Below are 25,061 nucleotides of genomic sequence, written 5' to 3'. Positions count from 1 at the left end.
ACAGGAGCCTGAGCCTGTGGGAATTAGTGCTCAAGTAGCTGTTGCTGTGCCACTCATCCTGTGGGAGCTGCAGCCACAGGGGGATGAGGATTTTGCATTCCCAATGGATCTGGATGAACCCACCTGTTGGCCAACAGTTTTTTCTCTGCTCATCTGGCACAGATGCCTACAAGTCATCCCCTGAGCAAAGCCAATTCAAAATGATTTGGTTTGCTCGAGCATTTCCATAACAATCTAAAGCTGCCTGAGGCATTTTCAGCAGGTTGGGTTAGAAAATGATCACATGAGCTGCCATGCTGGAAAAATAGGTGAGGGTTCCACTGTGGTGGTGAGGTACTGGGAAGACTGGTCAATGAATGGGAAGTGGTGGCTGCTTTACTTGGATAGCAGCAGTGTGAACACTGCTGCAGTTAAATATGCATGTGGGTTCTCTTGCTATGAAATGAGAATGTCCCATGTCATCTCAAGGGCTGGTTTTCTCCATCCTGGAGAAGTCTCAGAGGGAATCTTAAACTAATGATGGGAGGCTATAGAGAAGACAGTGATGCATAATGGCAAGGAGAGAGGCCAAGGACATGGGCTGCACCAAGGAAGACTACATGGAAAGAAAAAAAATTCTCTGTGAAGAAAAATCAAACATGGGAACAAGTATCCAGAGACATGCAGTCTGTATCCCTGGAAATACTCAGAACTGAGGACCTGAGCAACCTGATGTAGTTTCAATATTGATCCTGCTTCTCTTAGGAAGGGGAGGTGATCTCTAAAGTTCCCTACCAATATAAGATATTACATTATTATAATTTTTAATGGCATCTTAAATTAGATGAAAGCAATTAGTCTTACTGAGGAGTAAATGTTACTTGTACTCAAAATAATTCACAACCACATTCACTACCCATATTTTACAAGCAGCAATATGAGGCAGAAAGGTCATTGATTTGTGTGAGACACAGGGTCTCAAGAACAGAGATCATAGTGCAAATTTTTAATGGCATCTTAAATTAGATGAAAGCAATTAGTCTTACTGAGGAGTAAATGTTACTTGTACTCAAAATAATTCACAACCACATTCACTACCCATATTTTACAAGCAGCAATATGAGGCAGAAAGGTCATTGATTTGTGTGAGACACAGGGTCTCAAGAACAGAGATCATAGTGCAAACTTTGCAGGAGTTCAGGTGTACCACCACCACCTGGTGTCTGCATTCTACCCCCTGCTATCCGCTGGTACCTGTGGGGTTCTCCAGGGTGCAGCAAGAAACCCAGGGCCTCTCTGGAGCAGAGGGGCACCAAGCAGAGCAGCAGTGTCCCTGCAGCTGTGGTGTTGCAAGGCTTACACCACTAAAATGTCTTACTACAGCTCTGCAGGTCTGTAACAAAACACCTGCACCATTTGATATGTTACATTAATACATGATTAGGATGTCAGTGTGGTATCTATCAATTCACCAGTAACTGTGGCTTAAGTTGGGCTTCATTAAGATTCTTTATTTTTATATGTGTAACAGAGACATAGACATAGATAACAGCAAACATAATAAACTAAAGATGGGGTGGGTGGGTTGTCAGCTGCTGTTCTGCAGGCACAAGGTCACTGTGATCTTTTACAGAAGTTCAATCTTCTTTTGTCCTAGCTTTGTCTGGAATAGGGTTAATTTTCTCCCTAGTAGATGGTACAGTGCTGTGTTTTGGATTCAGTATGAAAATAATGTTGATAATACAACGATGCTTTAGTTTTGCTCTCTAGTTCTTATTCTAAGTCAAGGAATTCTCAGTTTTCCATGCTCTGTCAGCGAGCACATGGTGCACAAGAAGCCTGGAGGGACCATGGCCAGGACAGCTGACAAGAACTGACCAAAGGGTTATTTCACACCACAGAGTGAAATGTGCAGTATATGAACTGTGGGGAGCTGGCCAGGAGCTGCTGATTGCTGCTCAGGGACAGGCTGGGCATCAGTCAGTGAATGGTGAGCAACTGAATTGGGCATCTCTCATCTTTCTTCCGTTTTATTCCTCTCTCTCTCGTTCTTTGTTATCTCCTGTTTCATCACTTTTATAATTATTATTTTTATTGTTATTGTTATTATTGTTGTTCTATTTTAATCTATCTCAGTTGTTAAACGGTTCTAATCTCAGCCCATGGGTTTTACCTTTTCTGATTTTCCTCTCCATCCCACTGTGGGGATGAGGGTAGTGAAGAGGGGGTTACATGGTATTTAATTGCCAGCTGGGGCTAAACCATGACACCTTTCTGAGGAGCCAGCTGAACGTGCCATGCTGTTGTGAACCATGCTGGTAAACTGCAGTTATTTTCATCCAAAGTGTTATGGGTGTATTTAATGATGCAGGAAATGCCAGGGGAGATAAATGGGTTGACCGAGGCAGGTGAGAGACCTGCTGCTAAGACATCTCTCATGGTGGCAGGTCCATCTCTTTCTGACTGTGTCAAGCTGCTATTTCTGTCATCAAGACTTTTCTGAACAGACTCTCTAGCTGTGCAGAACAGCACCAGTTAAAGGTGTGGGTTTGTGCAATGGTCTGGCAGTCTAGCGATGGTCTAGAAGCACAAACTTAAAATCAAAACTGTCTTCAGTTGATGTAATTCAAATATGACCTTGGATTTCAGGAGGTAACCCTGCATTACCAACCCACAAATAGAGGCTGCTTCTAGTAAAAATGACATGGACTTCTTCACTGTTTCTCTTCTTTCTGTGAAAAATGCATCTTTTTTTGACATTACATTCAGCCTCCAGTGTAACAGAAGCAGAGTCTTGTGGCCTGGGATGCTGTGGTCTATAAACTTTGATTTAATAACATTTGTAAGAAAATAAGAAGAAAAGAGAGAGGAGAGGAGAGGAGAGGAGAGGAGAGGAGAGGAGAGGAGAGGAGAGGAGAGGAGAGGAGAGGAGAGGAGAGGAGAGGAGAGGAGAGGAGAGGAGAGGAGAGGAGAGGAGAGGAGAGGAGAGGAGAGGAGAGGAGAGGAGAGGAGAGGAGAGGAGAGGAGAGGAGAGGAGAGGAGAGGAGAGGAGAGGAGAGGAGAGGAGAGGAGAGGAGAGGAGAGAGAAGGAGAAACTCAATGCATGCGTATTGCTGAGTCATTTTGCCAATTAGCCTCTACCACAGCAACTGGGACCCGAGACATGATCCCTGAAGTTTGAGTGATCACCCTGCTGCTGGCACTTGACCTGTTCTCCTGTTTGAGAAGCCAGGGTGTCTGTATGGGAGTGTGAGAGCTTTCTTTGTGTGCAGAAGATGTAACACACCGTTCCAAAGGCTGCAGCTGGTTGTTACTGATGTGCGTTGGACATTGTTCTTCCCTGTCTTTTGTGTGGTGGTCAGACTGAGATTTAAAATGCAACTTTCCAAATTCTGTATTTGCTCCTGGATATGTCTGTTAAAATAGTCAATGGAAAGGCTACCATTAACTCTGAGAACAACATGATCCTCCAGAGTTAACATCCAAAAGTGTGGATTCCTTTATGAGCAAAGGATGGGTGGAGTTCAATTAGCAATTATGGTGACCATAATTGAGGTCATGTTTCCCTAGATACCATCAGAACAAAAACCCAGTGGGATCACTGCAATGATCTGAGTTAAAATTAGCTCTTCTTGGTGATTGTGGTGGTGTATTTTTAACCTGAATTGTTTGAGTGACCCAATTCAAATGCAGCCATGCACGCTGGTGAGGGCAGCGGGTGCAGCATCCGAGTGGGAGTGATGCCTTGAATGGGGGCACGGGGGACAAGATGTAACTCAAATTTCTGCCAGAGATGGCATTTTATTTTTATTTCTCTGGAAATTGGTGTGGAACACATGGGAAGAGATAGCATAATGACTAGCAGCACTTGACACTTGCGACTTAAGGTTCATTTCTGTGTGGGATTGGCTGTGACACTGGAGGTGTGTTCAGCCTGCAACTTTGTTTTTCAGAACCTGAACTAGCTGGCAATGTGAGGGCTGAAACTTTCCAGTGTCAGCCATAGGGTACCTGGACCACCTAACCTGAGAAAACAGAAATTCCAGAAACCAAATGAATGTCAGCAGATGCTGATTTTAAAAAAGCTGTTGCTTCTTAGTAAGGAAGAAATAGCTGCCATCACCACCTCTCCTCTCCCCCAAATCTGTGCCTGGAGATAAGGGAAAAACTGTGTGAAATAAAAGCAAGACTGAGGGAGGCAACCACAGAACACACCAGGACTGATGACACTGCCAGATTAGAATAATGATGATGACAATGGACACTGGGGAGGTGCGTCTCACTGCCACTTGCTGCCTCCAAATGAGTGTAAAGCCCACAGAAGCGTGGGCTTCTGTGCCTTGAGTGCAGAGGCACCTGAGGAAGAGCAGCAGAGCTGTTGTGCAGACTGCCATCCCAAAGGCTTTTCACTAGGATACTGTGCATAGTCAGTTTTATATTGGGTACCAGTGGAAGAAAAGAGCAAGGGAGGCCAGGAATTAATGTTGAAGAAGAATGAGAGAATCCAGGTTAGCACACAGAAATCTGTGATGGTGATTTAATCTTCTGGTCTGATGCAGTGGATGATAAAGAGGTGCTTGGTTAAATTTTACAGATTTTCCACTTCTAATGAGGGTACTCTAGCTTTCCACAGCTCTACAGGCCATGAGATTACATAAACCATCTCCATAGTTTGACTAAATACTCCATGGAGCCTGGGATCAGCCAGAATTTTCCCTGCAATTCTCATCTCTTGTAAACACATGAAGCCAAATCCTGAAACTTAAAGCTATGGAGGTCACTCTTCTGTGCTTTCAGTATTGTATGTGTGCATATACATACTGAAAATGAGGAGGAAACTGCTGGGATAAAATACAGTTGGTACATGAGAAAAGAAGAGAAGCAACAGGTATGTGAGATAAACTCATAGTAATAGGAGCTGCAAGTATTTGAGTATTAGAATTTTGCAATGTTAGAATTTCAAGGGCAAAAATGAGGAAGGTGGAAGAGAGTGGGAGTAATTTTCCCAGAAGGCTGTGTATTTATTCATGAGGAATGATGCTGTAAGAATAAATCATAACTATGTAGGAAGTTTTTATCTGCAGGATTCTTGTCTCCCTGCTTGCTGAAGCTGGAAGGTATGAGACATGAATTACATAATTAAAGATGTGACCATAATGATTATGTAAAATGGAACCAACCTAAAGTTGTAAGGCCATTATTATTGCATTAAATATTCGAATGTATAAGAAAACATCAACATCTGAAGGCTATTTGAAGAAAAATAAGGGCATATTTAAAGAAAAAGGAGTTTGTTTCATGCAGGTGGTTACTAAAATGGCAACAGAATCAAACAAGATCAAGAATTAAAACCCCCAACACATTAACAAGTATATGAATTGCATTAATTTTAAAAGTCACCCTGATAACAAACAAAACTTGTAACAGAAACTATATTTCTACCAACTTAAGTCAATGGAAACTAAAAATAAGTTTATCAGGTGAGTATAACTGTTTATCTTAGGATACAGATTTGTTATACATTAATGTTTTCACAGGCACATAACTGGCTTGGTTTTCAGAGATGGCCATTCACTTAGGGCTTTGAATCTGAATATTTGATGGAATTCATGTTGCCTAATTTAGATACCTAACAATAGACATATTAAATTTAAATTAGTTGTCTTAGGCTGGCTCTAGCATCTGAAGAGAAAGATCATCTTCAGAGAGAAAGTAATTCCTTCTGACTTGGATGCCAGTCTTATCATGGGATAACTTGTCCTCAAAAGATGCTTTTCCTTCTCCACTGTTTATAAAAGGAGCTTAAGATAACTAAGACTCAAATTATCTACTTTCACATGATTAAAGACATGAGATAAATCCTGTAGGTCTTGTTATCTAACATAAGGCATTCACAATTGAAAACTGTAGTAATGATAGCTACAGGCCATATCCAAAGACACATTTGCAGTTTGTGCTCTGTAAACTCCCAGGGTCAGCTCTGTAACCAAGCAGTTCACAGACATATTTAACCAGGGTATGGGCCATGTTGGCAGTAAGCAGAGATTCAAACCCCATTTTTGGAGGGTGGCATGCTGGAAGGACTCTGTGGCCACTGTTTCCCAGACTGTGTCAAAGGTGATGTCTTTTCTTTTGGTTCACCTGTGTTTCAACTTTGGCTTGAACAAGTTGCTTTGTCTTTGGGGTCTTCTCGGGATTTGTCTATAAACATGGGTTTCTTTGATTGTAAGATTTCTCTTTCCAACCTCTAAACATCTTGCTTAATTGCCCTTTTCAAATTCTTAAGCTGTCCAGCTAAGGCTCTGAAAGGCCTGGGTGGAATTCAGAGGAAAGAGATGAGAAACAAAGAATGTCCCCCAGGATTATTTTAACCGTCTTTAAGCCTACTTGGGCTTACAGAATGTTAAAATAATCCTGGGGGACATTCCTGGGGGGACATTTCAACCTTCTAAAAAGCCTACTTAGTCTCCTTGCTTGAGTCTGTAGAGCTGCCTGGGTAGGTATCCTCCCTTGCCTCCTTCCTTCATGGCTGTTCTTGGCACCAGAACAAACCAGTTTCAGACAAGGTGGCTGCATTGTTAAGCAATGGCTGTTGGCAGGCAGGTGGGAAGAGCCGGTTAGACAAGAAAGGGGATGGGGATGTAGCCAGCCCCTGGAGGTATCTGTGAGAGGGATTCCTGCTTTCCTGGTTCTTCTTTGCTTCTGGCTTATTGACTTGTGCTCTGCCTCCAGACTGGGGTGACAGGCGAGTCCTCATCCTTCTCCTGGGAGCACTGGCCCATGCAGCAGTGCCAGGAGGAAGCTGTGGTTCATGTGGCTGTAACTGGGAGCGACAGCACCATCCAGAAGCACGATCTCAGGATTATTCATCTCTCTTCTTCTGGAATACATCCTGGTACCTTCCACTCTGCTTTCTGCTCCTTGCCTAGAAACTGGGGTCTGCAACCAGCTTCTCATCTTCTCACCTTATTCGTGTGTTGGAAACAGGCATGATCCCCACTGCTGGCCTTGTGATTCCAAATAGTATGATAATGTAGCAATTTTCTGGTGGATGTAGAAAAAGAATTGTGACTGCCTACCTTGGAAATTGCCATCAATTTGGAAATTGCTGTTTTCAATTATTTTATGTGAATCTAGAAAAGATCTTTTCCCTTTCCCTGTAGTTCTGTTGAAAACAAAACCTATTCTAGAAGACTGAGCAGAAAAGATCAATGGAAGGTAAGGCTGAAAGTTTGTGGGTGTTTAGGTTACAGTGCTGAGTGGTGATTTCCTTGCCCAAAAATTCACCTCTGGCTGTTGCACCACTCCTTGGATATGGCTGACCACATTTATGGTTTCAGTATTTTACTTTGTAATTACAGATTCCTTTCACCTCATTTATTAAAATCATAGTGTGTCCAAGTAGGCCACCTTTTATGCAATATCAAAATAAATAGATAAAATTAATTATGAGTCTTTAAATATATGCATGAGAATTGCATTGTTTTTTGAAACATGGAAGTGCAACACTAAAATTATTTTCCTGAATGAGATGACTCATCATGCCTGGGAAAAAGAGATCCTGTGATTTCATTGTATTTCCATGTCATTAAGAAAGTATTATACTTCAAGCAGATGAAGGACTGCAAAATTTGCAGACCCATTATTACTGGATAGTGGTAGCAAAGAGAAGTGCATTACATTTGCATACAAATACATGAGTGTGTTTTACGAAACAATTTTTGTTTCTTAAAAAAAAAAAAAAGTATCAATTTAGAGGACAAAGCAGAGCTCTGGTTTGCAGAAGACAAGCCTGGGCACATGGTGTCTTCAATCCACTGCTTCCATGTCTGTGTCCCCTGTTTGCTTCCCAGACTGCCCCTGGACAGATCTATCTGCTGGGCCATCCACACATTCTGCAGCTTTTGGAGGGCCCTGAATGGGTACTGGCATATTCCCAAGGGAGACGGGTGTGCTTTGTGCGGGGGTTGGCACGTTTTCAGGGGTTGCTGGCATGCTTTCAGTGGGCATTGGCATGTTCCCAGTGGGGACAAGCACACTCTCAGGAGGCACTGGCACACTTTCTGTGGGTGTTGGCACCCTGTCTGGAAGGGAGGGCGTGCTTTTGGTGGGCTTTGACCCATTCTCAGTGGGCACTGTCATACTTTCAGTGGATGCTGCTGTGTGTTCAGTGGGTGCTGGTGTGCTCGTGCTGGGCTGCTCACAGGTTTTCCCAGCCTCTGAATGAGGAGTGAGAGGAGCAGGAGGTTCTGGCACCAGGATGGCATTACATGTTTGAGTGTCACAGGGCTCTGGATTGCTGCTGTTGCTTGGGAGGGACTCCTCTGCCCTGTGGGACACCCTGAAAGCTTCAGCCAGCTGCTTCAGCATCCTCTTGTCACTCTCATGCAGCTCAATGCTCTCCCGCTCAGAGGGGGAAGGTGTTGTTTTAGTATCATCTTCTTCATCATCTTCTTCTTCTTCTTCTAAGATGCCATTTCCATTCACCTCTTCTGGGAACTGTGCTTGCTTTATTTTTTTGTACAATTCATTTCTCTCTTCCTGCAGAGCACGGCAGAGGTTCTCTAGTCTCTGGATTTTCAGCACAAAGCACTCATATTCCTTGGACCTCATGGCTTTCTGTAGTCAAAGACATCAGGCAAAGGTACAGGCTCAGTTCGAGTGCATACAATTCATTAGTGGAACTGGCAATTAGGAAATTATTTGAGCAGCCTTCAGAGGATGCTGCCAGGTGGCTGGCTTTCACCAACTGCTCTTCAATAACTATGGTGTTTTGGACCAAAGATTCAAGAGGAAATTCATCCCTGTAACTACAATGTATTAACATTCTGGATACATATTCAGATCAATTTCACTCAAATATATTTGCAGGAGTACCTGCTGATGCTCTGGAAAAATGGAAAAGTATAGTGGATGTCCATGCAGACAAGCAACCCAAAGCCTGCTTAGACTTTTGGTTGGTGTGGGTGTGAATTTGGAAGCAAATGAGCTGCATTTTTTTTTATTTGTTTATCTTGTTTCTGGGCTCTGTAAGAGCATCCTGAATTGGAACATTTTCTACACCCAGTGAGGAAACAAGAGATACAGAAATCCATAAAAATAGAAATAGCAATAGCACAGAGCTACAAAGCTAACCAGAAAGAGCTGGTCTCAGTTCAATTTATATTTGGGGTGAAACTTCAGGCAGCCTCTTATCTTCTTTGAATGAGTTCCAATGTGCTTATGAACTTCCTTTGCAATGCCCCTGGGACAGCACATTTAAAAGTATGGAGAGACACAGTACTTGCTTTTGACTCTTAGAGTCTGACTACACAGGAAGTTCATGAAAGGCATGATTTTAAAGTTCATTAGCTAGAACACGTTAATTCCCTGGGTGGATGCTCTTATGCAGAAAGTAGCATGAAGTGAACTAATGCCAATTTGCTTGTATGGGAGAGCATTGAGAATCACCCATTTTTAGAGCACTTAAAATTCAGAGTTACATAATTCAGTTTCTCATGGATGTAGTGGATGCCTGCACAATCTAAAAGCACTACCAGCTGGGATTGTCTTTTTCTCTAAAGACATCCAATTATCAAGGTAGCTTGAAAGAAAGACCCTTAGATTCAAGAAGAATTTTTTTACTGATTTCTGGGATTATCTCATCTCCTAATTAAAGTTTTACGTGGGGAAAAGGATGCATCTTGAGATGGGAAAGACTGCTCACCTCTTCAATCATGTCCAGTAATGCTCTGTTACAGTTCTCAAACCTGGATTTCCATGTAGCAGTATCTTTTTCTAACTTCTTCATTTTCTTTGTCATCTACAGAATTAGGAAGAAAAGCTACATCACAACAGAAATTCCAAGCTAAAGATGAAATTAGGGCAGCCCCTTTATTCAAGTCTTTGGCCCTGCTCAGAGCTCTGCTACCAGCAGCTGTAGTGTCTGTGCTAAGTAATAATTTATGTTGAGGGATGGATTTCATTTGAAGTAGCTGCTATATCACTTTCAGCCTCTAGTCTGTAGTCCCAACAATAGGACCAGTTGATTATAGCCAACTTCCAGCATACAAACTACCACAAAAACAAAAGGCAAAGAATTTGGTGGATTCTGTTTGTCTCTTTACCAGACTACAGTGTTAGACTGCTGGGAAGTTAAAGAGGGGCTCTTCTGAGCCCTCAAGGCCAGGGAAATTCCCCCTGGACGACTCACCCCTCTATACTACCCCCAGAACACACCACTAGCTAAATAGCACCATTTTTCCTGATGATTTTGTGCAGGCAGGACTCTCTGTGAAGAATTATTAGGTGCTGCCTGGATCAGGGCATGAGGATTTTGAGCCTTGGTGGCAGAGCAGAACATTTTTTATTACAAATATGTACAATATGCAGATGTGTTTGGTTTTTAACTCCCATTCATTACAGGAAATAAGAACCCCAGCTGCAAGGAAACAGTCTCTTGGATGGTTTCCACATGGTGTAAAGGGGTTGGTGGGCTTCAGCTCTGCCTACACACTCTAGTAAAAGTTATGTAGCCTATGTCAAACTGTCTGTACCAGTGTCAGTCACCCAGAAGGTTCTATGCACTCCTGGGAACATGGTCTGATAAATGTGGCTCCAGACTCCCCCTCTGGTATGTCTCAGGGATCTGTACCCAACCACCACAGTGTATTTTAAATAAAATATTTATTCTTCCAGGCACTTTCAGTTTTAGCTGAAATGGAGTTTTCTACTCTCCTTTCTGCTGTTCAGCTTGCAAAGCTGAAATCCAACCTGCTGTCAGTCGTGGCTGAGTGTGTCCTAAATCTTATTTGAATGTTGATGAAAATATTCTTCAAAATGTGCAGAGATGGTCCCATCTCAGGTAGAATTATTAGAGTGAGAAATATCAAAATCTAAAAGGAACGTATCAATTACAGAGTTCAGGCATGAGCTCCTACTCACTTTTTCCATCTCCTGTTTGAATGTGGCAAACACTTCATTGCTTTTGGCCAAGGTTTTCTGAAATTCTTCAAATCTTTCAGAGTAGAGAGTGATCTGTATTAACAGAGAGAGAAAAAAAACCTCACTAATTTCAATACATCCAGGATGGCAAACTTCTACTTTGGTAGAAGATAATAAAATAAATATTATTTTTGGGCATGGAAATTAGTTTCTGTTTGGAGACCATAAAAGCACAGAAACTCTTTGCAACTTTTTATGGTTGCAAACTATTATGATTCCTCCATTGCAGAAAGATGAGTAAGAATAGAAAGAGTCAGGCAAGTGATTTTAAAAAGACTTTGGAGTTATGGATGCCCTCCTCTCCTGAATGTTGCAGCTGTGGTATCCCTATACAGGGTGTCCAGAAGAAAAGTAATTCTGTAGATATCAAGATTTGTGAAAACATTCCCCTTGCTTTGATCCCTGGCCCATCTCCATGGGCAAGGACTAACCTGAGCTGGTCCAAGCACTGATGCTGTGCAGGACCATTCAGTGTGATTAACTCAAGGTGAGAGCCAGCATGAGCAGAGCTGTGCCTGAGCTCCAAGCCTTGCTTCACCTCACAGATGTCACCAACTCCCAGCTTTAACCTGGGGGTTTCAGCCCTGGCAGAGGAGGTCAATACTGCGTGGCTGCCTGGCTGTTCACCTGCCTTGGGGATTTCTCTGAGCACTCTTCCAGCCAGGCTGGGACCTGGGTGCTGCCCTGGCTAGGATGCTTTGGATGTCCAAGTGAGCTGGGGGAGAGGCATCCCCACACCACGCTGCAGTCGTGGTTTCCCTTCTTCCATCTTTCCACCTGGTGGCTCAGGCTTGGCCAGGAGCTGCACAGGCAGTGCTTGATGTGCTTCACTGCACTCCCCTGTTGGAGAGGAGTGTCACTGCTCACTTTCTGTGTTAACTGGCATGCAAACAAAGCCCACCCTTCACTTTCACACTGCTGTGAATCTGCACTGGATTCCTTCAGGATGCATCCCTGCACCACAGCTTGAGCCAGCTGAGACCTTGTCAGCTCTGTTTTGGACTGCAGCTGTAGGCAAGGCCAGCAAAGACAGAGCAAGCCATCCCCAGCCAGCCTCTTTTGCCAGTTTCACTTCACTCTGAGGAGCAGAGCAGAATAAAATTCTCTTGCAGTGTGCCAGCATTTCAGACTACCAGGGCTCCATATTTTGCTATCAGTTTATACCTGGCCATGTCTAAGTTTATCTGTGGCTGTATTTTTTCATTATTACAATTTTTTGTATCTAAAATCATCAGATGGTTTTGGAGGAACAAATGTTCTAAAGATCTGAGTTTAGTGTTTCTGTAAGATTTTCTCATTTTCAGCTTTTCCTGCATGGTTTGGTTTTTGTTGTTGTACTTTTTTTTTTTGTTGGTTTTTGTTTGTTTGTTTGTTTGTTTGTCTGTTTGTTTGTTTGCTGTTTTTTTTCCTTTTGGAAAAGAAGACCAGCTCCAGCTTGTTCCATTCCTTCTGGTGCCAGAACATCCCTAGAAATATTTAGGTCATCAGACATTTCATCTGTCCACCCTGGCAGCTCTTAGGAAAAGTGTCACATGGTGTCACATGTGGTGGCTGAGGCAGGGTGGCTGCAGAGCTCTGGGAGGGTCAAGAGCAGCCTGCAGTATTCCAGTGGGTGGAAGCAGGTTTCCTTCTTTCTCCATACCAGCAGAGAGCTGGAAAATGGATTACCTAGGAAATTTTCTTTAGTGTAGAGGGGGTGTAGGCAACTCACCCCTGATACTTCTGTGAAGTCACTGAGGGAAAGAAGATTTAGGAAACGTTGCTAATAGTGGGGTGGGTTTCATTCTGACTTTGACATCGAGTACAGTTATGTTATGTATCATGCTTGTTCTAGGTGGTTGTTATGCTATGGTGCCCCTTGCCACAGCCACAAAAGCAGGGCTCCAAGCAGGTATAACCTGGGCTGGAAGGGCCTGGGAGGCTGAGAGGAGGGCACAGGCTGCAGCCCTTCCCCACCGAGCTGGGTGAAGATGCGGGATGTTAACCCATACAGAGCACTCCGTGGTGCCACTGTCAGAGCTAGCTGACATGAAGCTTGCATGTTTGTGTTTATACAAGGCTGTAGCCAGAGCTGTGACCTAGGCACAAACAAAAACTCAGAGGGATTTGTTTTAGCAGCCCAAGTTCCACAGCCTAGGTGGGACACTGCTACCGGGTGTAGTAGTGGAATGTTGACATTTGGAAGAGATGTCACAGCTCTAAAGAGAAATGCCTGAGCTTCCCAAAGCCAGGTGATGGAGCAGAGGTGGGAGTCAGCGAACTGAGCCTCCTAGCCCAGATCTGTTTTAAGAAAGCTCACCTCAATTCTGTCTCTGCTTTTCCTTCCAATTTTTGCGAATTGTTTAATTAGGTCAAAAACATTTCCCATTTGCACAGGGCAAGCTGTGACCTCAGCGGGGTCCCTGAGGAGCACCACAGCACTAAGAATAGCATCTGCAATTTAAACTGAATAATAAATGAATGTTTTCACAGTGGCTGGGAACAGGCTGTGAGAGATGTCACTCACTGGGACCATGCACTTGTGCTCCAAGATCAGGGAGACGAGGATTGCCTTGCTGCATCCAGCAGTACTGTGTGGGAAGGGAGGACAGAGGCAGCACTGCTGTGAGTGCAAGGCTGTGGGAAGTGGGGGCTCCTCAGCACTGCCATGCTGAGAGGGTGCTACCATGGGGACACCTCTTTGGCCTTGTTGTGTTCTTCTTGGTTGCCATGGTTTAGTGGTTGCCCTGTGCTGGCTACCAAACATTAAAGGTCTTGGCCAGCTTCTATCTTTTTATTTGGTTTCAATGCGTGAAGCTAAAATAGTCTGCCTAAGCATCATGCCTGGGGAGAGCATGCAGCATCCTGGGAAGCACCACCACAGTTTGGGTGTGCCTCCTCAGCTGGTGCCAGACCCCTGTCACCATTTGGAGTCCCAGATTTGGCTGTCACTGCCACATTGGCCATCCAGAGACCGGCTGGCATGAATATGATGTCCCCAGTTCCTTCCAGCTCAAGGAAGAAGTGGGTGTTCATCACCTCCTCTGAAGCAGAGTGATATCTCACTGTGAAGGTTGTATTATGGCTTCTCCCTGTCTCACTGACCCAACATCTTCTCAAAAATTTCCATGCAGCAGTTCCTCTGTTAATCACAGAATCATAGAAAGACTTGTGTTAGAAGGGACCCCAAAGACTGGCAGGGACACCTTCCACTAGACCAGGTTGCTCAAAGGCACATCCAACCTCTCCTAGAACACTTCCAGGGATGGACATAATATCTGTTTATTGCTTTGTGTTGTTTGTGTCAATGAGCCCTTTATGCTCTTTCTGTTCTGCACTTGCACAACACCTTGCATTACAGCATCTGGCCCATGAGGGAGGTCCTTTGGTGCTACCATACTGGAAATAATAAAAAATTTTTAAAATAATATTAATAATGTTATTATCCCTGGTAATTCCAAATGAAGGCTGGTATGTAAGTGACAGAGCTCTCACACTTGAGCAACACACTTAACTGCATATTTCATTTCAGGAAGCAAATAAAATTTTTGTCTGCACAAGCCTGGGAGGAGCACATGTATTCTCAATGCTTTCACAGACTTGACTGGTGTTTTCTAAAAACACCTTTTCTCTTTCAAGTATTCTATTTTTTTATCAATAACTCCAGCTTCATTAAGATGGCTACCGAGGTCTGCCTGCATAATTTTTTTCTTCTGGTTGATCATAAAAGTTTAGTTAAAACCACTCTGAGAAAATTGGGAGCAGGTTTGCAGACAGGACAGACTCAGTTGGAGGCCTTGGAGGTTTCATTGCAGAACCTGTCAAACTATTGTCAGCAGCAGTTTATATGATGTTCTTTGGTGTGCCACTGGCTTATCTCAGCCTCTGAAAAAACACACTAAAAATTAAACCCCTTTTAGCAGGTGTCCAGGTTATCAGTTTAACACTGAAATTTATTGAGGTCTCAAGAGGCAGCAATTAGATCATCTGCAAAGAAAAAGCTGGGACAACTTGCCTGTATGATTAACTGTGAGCAAGGGCTGGGCGGCACTTCTGATGGAAGAGGAGATGGGCAGCTGCAAGAGGGACTGACAGACTGACAGCACCCCCCTCAAGGTTCTGCTTGGGGAAATCTTTCTCACAGACAGGTCAAAGAATCTATGTAATTGTTTCTTAAATCTAGAAAAATTTACTGATACTCTCTCTTTCTGGTGTCATCTAGTGTTCTCACTCATTGATTCAAGGCCTCACTTGAATATTCAAGGTGATTATTGCATTGCTCCCAAATTGCTCCCATATTCTGCCTATGGCTTGGTTTTACTGCCTTTCACTCCAGCTTGACTCCTGGCGTAATTTTGGCAAGTAATTTTATTTTATTGAAAGTTTCAAATTACAGTTAAGCACTGAAATCCTAGAGACCCCTCTCTATAAGCCCTTAGTAGACAGAATTCCTATTAAATTTAATTAAAATGCTGCCTTTGCACCCCAGTTCAGAAAAGCATATGGGCACAGCAGCTCCAGTTTGGTAAACTTGTTTCCTGATGTGTATGTACTCCAGTGCTTTGCTGTAAGAGTGACCTGCCTGAAGGGTAGTTATGGTGAATAATCAAGGCACACACATTGTTCTGTGGTTGAGCGCTGTAAATACTCATAAATCAGCACTTTAGAATTATTAGAGTCAGAAGGAACCTTTAAAGATCAGCTAGTCCAATCCTTCTGCCTTAGGCAGGGACACTTCCCACTGACCAGGTTACTTCAAACCCCATCCAGCCAGTCTTGAACACTACCAGGCACAGGGCATCCACAACTTCTCTGTGGGCAACCTTTTCCAGTGTCCCACCATCCCACAGCAAAGCATTTATTCCTCATATGTAAAAGAAGTCTCTCCTCTTTCACTTTAAAACTGTTACCTTTTGTCCTATCACATGCCCTGGCAAAAAATCTCTCTCCATCTTTGTAAGCCTCTTTTATACCAAAAATTTGCAAAAAGGGCCTCTTCTCTTCTTTAGACTAAACAACCCACATGTCAGAGTATGATTTGCAGTGTGGGCATTACCTTACAGTTGGCTCGAAAATAACCTGCTTCCTTTGCAATAGTCTATGAGATGTAGAATGAGGCTAGAAGGAATACACAGAAAGCAGTTTGGATACTTTACCTGGGATGTGCCTCATGGGTTAAAAACTGGCAAACAAAGGCACACCATGCAATCACCTCTCCTACGTCACCTGTGCCTGCAGGACAGTCTCTTGCTCCTTTAACATTTTGGCCTGGAGCTTCCATTCTGCAGCTTGGTTCAGGAGCTGTGTTTTGGGCAACAGAGAAAAAATTGTTAGGTCCCTAGATTATCAGTTGGAAATCCTCATGCTCCAGCTCCTCATGTTACTGTGATAAGGAGTGGCCTAACTTTCAGGTGAATACAGTTAGAGCAGTTAGGTAAGGCAGACTATTTACTGTTATCCTGAGACATGGGACAGGCTATTTGCATTCCAAAGGCATATTGAATAGGAGTTCAAAACCTACTTGGAATTAAGTGTGCAGTACAGTGGGCTATAAAAAGTGCAGTATTTAACCACATCTTCACCAGACTTCTAGAGAATGGTTATGGTACTTTCTGGCACATTCATTTCAGCACAGCTCCAGCCAAATTCCTGCTGTCAGTGAATGGCAAATTTCCTGTCACATTAACGACCCTGAGTTACTATGTGGGGATGGTCACAGTCAGACCTGCATCAAAAAATCTGGGAGTTTTCAGCAATCCAGTGCATAGCAAATGTCATACATTTACTGCTGTCTGTTATCTTTGGGCTCTGTTTGCCCTGGCAAGCGGAGAATTCCAGCTCAGGGTGATAAATGTCTCAGGTTAAGTAGGCAGCCCAGGAGGAGCTTGACTGCAATTTCTTCCCTGGCTTCTCCTGGGAAGGTGTGCTTCCCTACTCCAAGGTGCTTGGCAAAATCACATTCTGATCTGCAGGCTGCAGATAAAACAGGTGGAGGATTGGTCAAGGCTGAACGAACCATAGGAATGAGGTTTGCAGAGACCTTTCCTGGCTACAGTTCTGAGTCAGCACTTCCAAAGTACACAGTAATATTTCAGCAAATGGTTTAATCTAAAAGCAGGAAACATTTACCAGGGTGTTAAAGAAATGTCCCTGTCGTCTACCAAACATTTATAAAGTGTTTTATTAGTCAGGCCAAATATATTTTAGAAAATGAATGCTAATGATAGCTTGAGAAATGAGACATAAAGAAGTTATTTTACCACAGGATTTTGCTCTGTTGGACTAAATTGAACTTAAATTGTACTGTAAATTGTATTTAAAATAGCACAGCTGGGCTCTGAAAATATATTGATAATTAAAAGGACTGTGTATGTCAGGGGATCTTATACTGGAAGTGAAAGGCAAGTAGAAGCACATGCTGAAAATGTATTTGATCCCCAGTAAAAACTTTTATTCTAACCATTTTATTGGAAATAACACATGTAAACTATGCAAATACCACCTGGTAAAAGAGCTGAAGATGAACCCTAAAATGCTGACGGTCTCCAGCTGTTTGTGGCACAGAGACTATCTGAATTAGATTTGCTGCATATATAAACATTTGTATATTGGCTCTAGAAAAATATTTCATCAATTCAGCCCTTTAATTTGGACCCACTGAATTTTTAACATCTAAAGTTTCCTAGACAAGAATGTTTTACAGCTCAATTATGAAGAAATTGTGTTGTACTTATTTTATATCTGCCTCAATATTTATTTTGAGAATTTAATTTGATTCCATGGAGATAAATCAAGTTCTTTAATTCAGGTCTTGTTGATTAAAATTTCAAATAGTATAAGCCCTGGCCAGTAAAAAGAGTTGGCATGGGTTAAATGAGCATCAGTTTGTGCATTTATTTTCTCAGAAGAGGGTATGCTTTTCATGTACAAAAAATGAAATAAATTTTTTAAAAGTCTGGATGAAATTTGGAGTTTTAAATTTCACCTTTCTTTGATATCTAATTTTTAGAGTGTCTTTTAGAATTTATAGGGCTTGAATGATTTAATGAAATGTGCTTCAAAAACCTTCAGAGCTACTCAGTCCCTAGGCCAGTCATTACTTTCAAGGACTGGACTTTTATCTGAATTGCTTCAATCTCAGCTGGGGTTACCTCCATACCCAATGTCACTGGAATAATGAAAAGGTCCCACCTCCTGCACCATGTCTTCAGCCACAGCACAACAGATGGACAGAGAAGGCAAAGAAAAGTTGCTTCTTTTGCCTCTTAATGAAATCCCTCTTTCTTATTGACCCACATAACTTCTGCAGTCAACAAAAATCCAAGCGTTAATAAAGTCTTCTGTATTGGAAGCCACAGAGAGGTTTGCTCAAATTAGCACATGTTCTTATGCAGCCTGAGGTCATCTGCAAACACCAGGCTGGGAGAAAATGAATCAGAACTGATACATTTATTAATAGACTGTGAAGTGGTAACAAGGAGGCTGAAGTATTAAGAAACGAATAAATATTGCATGTGATGTTTACAGAGCAGCACTTTAGTGAAGGGTGGTGATGCTACACTCTATTATTAGAGCTATGGTAGCTGCTGGAGGCCCAGACAGTCACAGGGGCTGGTTTAGTGAAAATTAAACTTCTCTTTTTGCTGTCAGACTCTGTAAATTCCAATTATGTCATGCTGACCAGTTGTGGGATGGTGATAAAATAGCATCCTTAGGTCAAACTGTCCCTTTGTGAAAACCACACATTAGGAACCACTAGCTGCTTCAACAGGGAATTGCATTCTTTGGTGAATGTGTAGAGTGAACTGTGCAAGCAATGAGATGACCTCCTTCTGAGGTGCACACGCCCTGCAAGAGGGAACACCTCTCATTGTCTGAGGTAAAGAAGTTTTGCACAGGGGCAAAGATTCCCACATGGAAGAAGTGCATGGGAAGGCATCAAAGTGAGCCTTCAAAGAGTGATCAGATAGATAAAAGCATACAATAATTTTCATTTAAGAACACTTGCAAAATCCTGCAGCAAAGGTCATGCACAGGGATGAGAAAATTCTATGGAGAGAAACATTCTGAAAGCTGTTCTAACTTTGCACATTACTGAGCTGGAGAGAGTTACAGCTAAGTGAGGGAACTCCATCAAAGGCACCTTGGTTTCACACATACATGTATATACATTACTCCCACAGACACTAGCACAATGGCTGGGTGGGTGGGACTAAGAGCACATCAATAGGATGGAGGTGCGAGCCGAGTGTAGGCCAGCTCTCTGGTGCTGGGCTGCCCGTGATGCATCGTGACATGCCTAATTAAGCCTTGACTCATTGCATGGCTTTTGGCCTTCATTTCTGCAGCTAAATCTACCTTGCTTGGAGGTGATGTTAGCCCCACATCACCAGCCTCCCTCAGGGACAGGATTTTTAAGAATTCATTTGGACAATGGGAAAAATATTCTTTGTACACTGTGCATACCATTATACACCCACTGCGTAAAGGTTTTGTAGCTTGTTTTCAAACCTGTTAATTTTTGCACACAGCAAAGCCCAAAAGAAAATCTTCCACTCCCAATTGTAGACAGTGATGACTTTCAGTGCTTTAAAAGAAATGAAAATACAAAATCTGTGCATACCAGTTCTGGATAATACATGCAAAGAAGTTTTGGCTAAAACAGGGACAGTCACAGATGACAAGCAGCCCTAAAATTCATGTTCTGAGAGGTGCAGCATGAAAGCTCTTTGACACAAGGCTGTATATGCCAGTTTCCCACAGAGCCAATGCTTGGTCTTTTATATCTCCTGTTCTGAGGGTTTTTTCCCCCTCAGTATTTGAAATCTGGTACTCATTAGCAGAACTCCCAGTGACTTCAGTAAAGTAAGCCCATATTTGCTTTGCCATTGTAAGTGATTTCTTGGACATCTGGAGATTTTTGGAGTTTAAATCTGCCAAGAATCGATGGTCATGAATGAAATTTTGGGGTTTGGCTTTATGTGGGTTTCAGAGTGAAGGAGAATAAGTCAGCTAGACTACAGATAGTCATGCAGTGATATGCAGATTTGCAGCGAGAAGCCCCAGCTCATTTTTATCCTCACTCTTTAGCAGGGAGTAAACCTGAGCAGGAGTGGGTGTTCCAGCTGAGAGATAAGTTCAGAGAAAGAGGAAAAATGCTCTTATGGGCTGTTTTTGGTAAGAGGTGTATGCTGTGTTTCCTTTGGGCTCTAACAACAAGTCTTAGAGCCCCATATTTTCATCTATTTTGAGTATTTTAAGATACCCATTAAAGCCATGCTTGTGCTAATATATCTGTTTCCAGATATGGGGAAGGGATAAATGTTCTCTCTATAGAAATCTCTCATGCTGCTCCTGAGTTAGCTGGAGGACTGGTGAAAACTAAAGCTTTCTTGCAGCTGATGAGAACCTGTCACTCCCTCTGAGAGCTGCTGCCTCCACTGAGAAGAGGGACCACGTGCCTGCATTGAACTCTGATCCTTTGTGGATGTGAGGATTGCTGTGAAAATACCAGGCAGTCTGAGAAAATTAATTTTAGTCAGATTGAGTCACAAATGTGTCAGACTACAGATGGAGGAGTGTCCTCCTTCCATCCCCGCTGTGCCTGCAGAGGACATGTCTCCTACTTTTCCTTGTCCCCCTGCTAGAGATGTCCTTGCCTCCAGAAAGGGAGACAGAGCAGACAAAGCTGCTAAACAGATCCAGACCCTGCCTGACAGAGGCACTGGCAAACCAGTATAAGGAGGGAAGCAGTGAAGGGGAGGCTTTGTAAGAGCAAGTGCCTCCTGTGGATTCCTCCATGGCAAAAGTGGATCCATAGCAGCATGCCTGGGGAGCCTGGAACCTGGGGGAATAGCAGCCTTCAGCCATTTCACTTCAATCCCACGTTCTTGGTCTCCTCTCTGATGGTTTAGCTGCGTGCATTCATATTGTGGGGGGAGATGCAGTATCAAGTACCAGAGACAAATGGAAACCAATGGCATCACCTGACACAACATCACCATGGACCAACTGCACAGTGACAGTGATTTAGCTGAAACAGTCTGGGCTCTAACCCACTGCTCTGTAGTGTGCCTCTAAAACTGTAAATTACAAAGAAAGCAGCCTTTCAGAGGCTGTTCCTTTGCATTGAGCACTGATGGTAGCTATAAAAACTTCTCTGCTACTGTACCCCAGATTGGACCTGAATATATTCGTGAAATAGCATGCAGGGCTTGTTTTGGCCTAAAGCTAGATGAAAGACAGACAAATTAGAAGGATAGGCACATACATATTCCTTCTCTTTCTGGTGTCGCTCCTCGGCTTCCTTCATCATTTCCTGAGACTGTTCCAACTTGGCATCCACCAGTTTCTGTTGAAGTTCTCTGTGCTTAAATATTTTGTCAAGGTGCTGTAAAAAAAAAAAAATCTGCTGAATGTGCAGGTTTAATTATCTACACAGACCTTCATGCTTATACATGTACTGTATTTACTGGAACACTTAAAAGACAAAATCATTGCAAAACAAGAAGACACTCCTATTGCAATTACTGAAACGTTACAGCTGTGATAAGAATAAACTGTGCCAGAATTAACATGGGAAGAGAAGCTGGTGTACATTATCAATTTTGATTTATTATATGAAAAAAAAAAGCCTTAGCATCTTTGCCAGTTCTATGGTCTACATATGCAGTGATCAGTACAATCTAGTATGACTGAAGATCAAATAATTGCTCACCAATAATAAAAGTGCTGAGGACACACTTTTTTTAGCTGTTAAATGGCCACAGTGTGGATGATGGTGTAGACACCTTGCACCTGCAGTACTGGGAGCATGTGCACAGCCCATGACAGCCTCTGAGTAAATACAAGCCCAGCACATCCCCTTTGGTCTGGACACACCTGCGCAATGGAGGGCCTGGGTGACAGGACATGAGTGGGGATCTGGAGATAAGACCAAACAAACCAGAGGCCTCCTCCAGCCTGTAAATTGTCTGCCTCCATGGTGACTTTCAGGAGATAAATGTTGCTGATAGCCTTCTTCACTCTTCATTCACTTAGATAAAATTCATAGGAGCAATTATTCTGCGTGTGTCCCTCTGGTTTACATTTTCTTCTCATAGACACCACAAGAGAGGAGTGTACATTTCCTTCATTCAGTATAGAAATTCATACATGATTCAACAGATTTGGAAAAGCAGGTATTGTATCAGTCATTCCAGATTGTAAAGATAGATAACTTATGTTTTATTCAGTATGATAATGTTGTCTGATTGCACTGAGGCTCACAGTAAATGTATTTAGAAACTATAAAAAGACCCATTGTGATATTTGTTGATGTTTGTCATAAAATATGAAAAAAAAAAGGTAGTTTGGGATTTTACTGGAGGATTTTTTTCTGGCGTCAAAATTAAAAAAAAAACCAATCTATTTAAATTCAAAGGGTCTCCTTCATCTGTCATCCTAATTTTCTGCTTTTGGGAAAGGGTCAAATAGTTTACATCAGAGCCCTTCTCAGCAACCTGCTTCTGGAGGGAACAAAATATCTTTGTTGACACTGCAGAACACGCTGCTAAAGGAAAGGGAGCTGGGGTGTACCCAGAGGGAGCTTAGTGGGGAGGAGGAAAGGGATGCTGGGGGAGGTCCCCAGGGGTCTGGGGGAGCTGTGACGGGGCTGGGGCAGCTCAGCAGACAGCTGGCACCTCTGGCTCCTCAGCCCTCTCCCTCACAGCAAGGCAGCCGCGGCTCCACGGGCGGGGCGCTGTCCCGCGCAGCCCCACACCGCAGAGGCCTTGCTGCAGGCCCGGCCCTGCTCGGAGGGCAAAGCACATGGGGGCCACCCCGTGAGACAGCCGAACGATGGCCAGGCTGCCGGCAGCGCTTCCTGGTCCCCCGGGACAGCCGGACAGCGTGCTGCCATCCCCGGCAGCGGCCGGGGCACCGCTCACCTCTTCCCGCAGCTCGTACTGGTCAATGATGCTCTTCAGCTTCTCGGCCAGCTCCGTGTTCTCCTGGCAGAGCTTCATGTTCCTCTCACTCTGCTGCTCGATCTGAGCCTGGATTTCACTCAGCGTGCCCTGGAAGTGATTAGTTATTTCTTTCCTCTTCTCATCTTCCTCCCGTGCCCGCTGGATTGTTTCCTCCTGTTGTTAAATGGGAGAGAACACAGTAAGTGAGAGGCATAATAAGCAGCTCCCAAAAAATACTGTTTCAGAGTAGCATAAGGTTTCTCTTTGAAGGATTATACGTGTTTGCATTCCTCTTTGGAGATTTTCTTGCTTTCATCTGCTCCAGCATTAGGCAAGATTCTAAATTTACAGAGCCAATTACACAGCGGCCTTGAAAAAAATTAGGGAACTAAGAATTTGCATTTATAAAGATGGATGTAGAGCAGAGCTTCAGGTCAAAGCAAGCCTGAAGGAGAGGACATACATGCATGTCTTGATTCACGATACTGCATCACACCTTCTTCTTTAGAAAAAGATATTTAGTGGAAACAGTTGAAAGCTCTTTTATTGAAATTCTCTTTGACTGAATTAAAAAATCACCTTTTACAATGCCTCGATTTAACAAGGAATCTTCATATCAAAGTCACGGCCTTTGGGATTTAAATTTTTAAGAGAAATCCATCACTTGCTGAAGAATCCCTTCCAATCCCCTCCCAATTTTCCTTCCCTAATTTTTTAACTGACATAAATATTTGCACTAATTTACTAGCTAGTGAATTCAAGGAAAGCTTTTAAGTTGTTTCCTACAGAATTAAAGCAGACATTCAGATTTAATTTGTTTCCCTATTATTGAACTTCTGTTTTAGATTTGTTTATATAAAAGGCAATGCAGAAAGAATCTGGATTCATTGCTTTGGATCCAGTAATACAGACTATTTTTATTCCTTCCTCATTTTCTTCCAGGGCAGTCTGCCCTTCTGGGGAAGGTAATCCTGATATAGAGTTGCTAGACCATGTCTGCTGTATTTACAAATCAGGCCAGGACCACGCTGAAAACTCCCTCCACAGAATGCAAATGGCATACTCTAATAAGGTTTCAACTATCATAGTAATTTGCATAAAAATCTCTGGTAACACTGCATATGGATATTTTCTATAAATATATTTGAATAAAGCCTTGGCTGACTCTAATAAGGTATAATTTGTATCATGAATGTGACATAGCAGGCGTTGATTTGGGCCCTGCTCATAAAGTAAAGTGAATACCAAATGACCCCATTTCTGCTTAGCATGCACAGCACGAGCTTGATCTAGGACAGCTGCTGTTCAAGGTAGGGCATGTTTGTCCTTTTGCTGTCCAGGGAGCAATAGGGATGCCAACACCTTGGATGATGGGAGGAAAGCAATGGAGCCATTAATAATACCCTGGTGCACAGAAATTAAAAATACCCTGGTGCACAGAGCCCTGCTGTGCTCTGCAGTTCACCCAAGAACCTGTGTGTGTATTCATAAAGAGTAATACAAAGTGTGAACCCAGAAGGACTCTCTCTACTAATAGGAAGGAAAAATTTCATGTGGAACTGGGCAAATGACCTGGGGGTTGGATCCTGGTTCAGTACCTGGCTTAGAAATGAAACATACAGAAAATTTGCGTCAAGATGAAAGAGAAGCTCTCCAATTTTTTTTTCTCTCAGTTGGTGAGAATTATTTTGAAACATTTTGCTTAACCAGCAATAGAGCTGTTTGTAGATATTTTTTGGTTCAATCCTTTTAGCAGAAGAATGACCTTCCAAAGCAGAGTTAAAAATGCTGCTCAAAAGATGTTTTAGATCTATTGATTTAGCATTCCCAAAAGGAAACATCTAATTTTCTTTTGATAGGGCATGTTTACAAACAATGTCATCCTTTTTATTTTTATTTGAAACTTTTTCCAAATTTGACTTGAATTCCTAGGTAGTTTTAATTAAGTTAGAATTCTGTTTTATCTCTGATAAACTGTTTAAAAAACTCCTCATGTCTTTTAGTTCTCCATTACATAGGTGCAGCCCTGAGCAGGCAGAAGAGGGAAGGTGCTTCACTTCCAGAAGTCAGAGTGAGAAATTGAACTTGCATGTCTGAAGTTGTCTCTCTGTGGCTTCAAAACATCCTTCCTCAAAAACACTTTATTGTTCTAATGCAGGTAGCCTTATAACA

The 25,061-nt window shown here is 42.8% G+C and overlaps 1 protein-coding gene across 1 annotated transcript in view; it reads right to left on the bottom strand.

Moving 5' to 3' along the window:
- Positions 1-3,749: 3,749 nt before the first annotated feature.
- The window catches only part of TXLNB (taxilin beta), a 36,579-nt gene continuing 15,267 nt past the window's right edge, over positions 3,750-25,061 (bottom strand). The window contains exons 5-10 of the mRNA XM_063151425.1: positions 22,869-23,063; positions 21,212-21,331; positions 16,168-16,242; positions 10,903-10,995; positions 9,686-9,781; positions 3,750-8,598 (exon numbers count right to left, since the gene is read on the bottom strand). Of these exons, the coding sequence (XP_063007495.1) occupies positions 7,789-8,598; positions 9,686-9,781; positions 10,903-10,995; positions 16,168-16,242; positions 21,212-21,331; positions 22,869-23,063 (1,389 nt within the window). The 3' untranslated portion in view covers positions 3,750-7,788. The remainder of the gene's footprint in view (positions 8,599-9,685; positions 9,782-10,902; positions 10,996-16,167; positions 16,243-21,211; positions 21,332-22,868; positions 23,064-25,061) is intronic.

This window comes from Melospiza melodia, chromosome 3, assembly GCF_035770615.1.
Source record: "Melospiza melodia melodia isolate bMelMel2 chromosome 3, bMelMel2.pri, whole genome shotgun sequence".
Lineage (NCBI taxonomy): Eukaryota > Metazoa > Chordata > Aves > Passeriformes > Passerellidae > Melospiza > Melospiza melodia.
The sequence above is the reverse complement of the archived record's forward strand: the minus strand, read 5'-3'. Positions and strand labels throughout refer to the sequence as shown.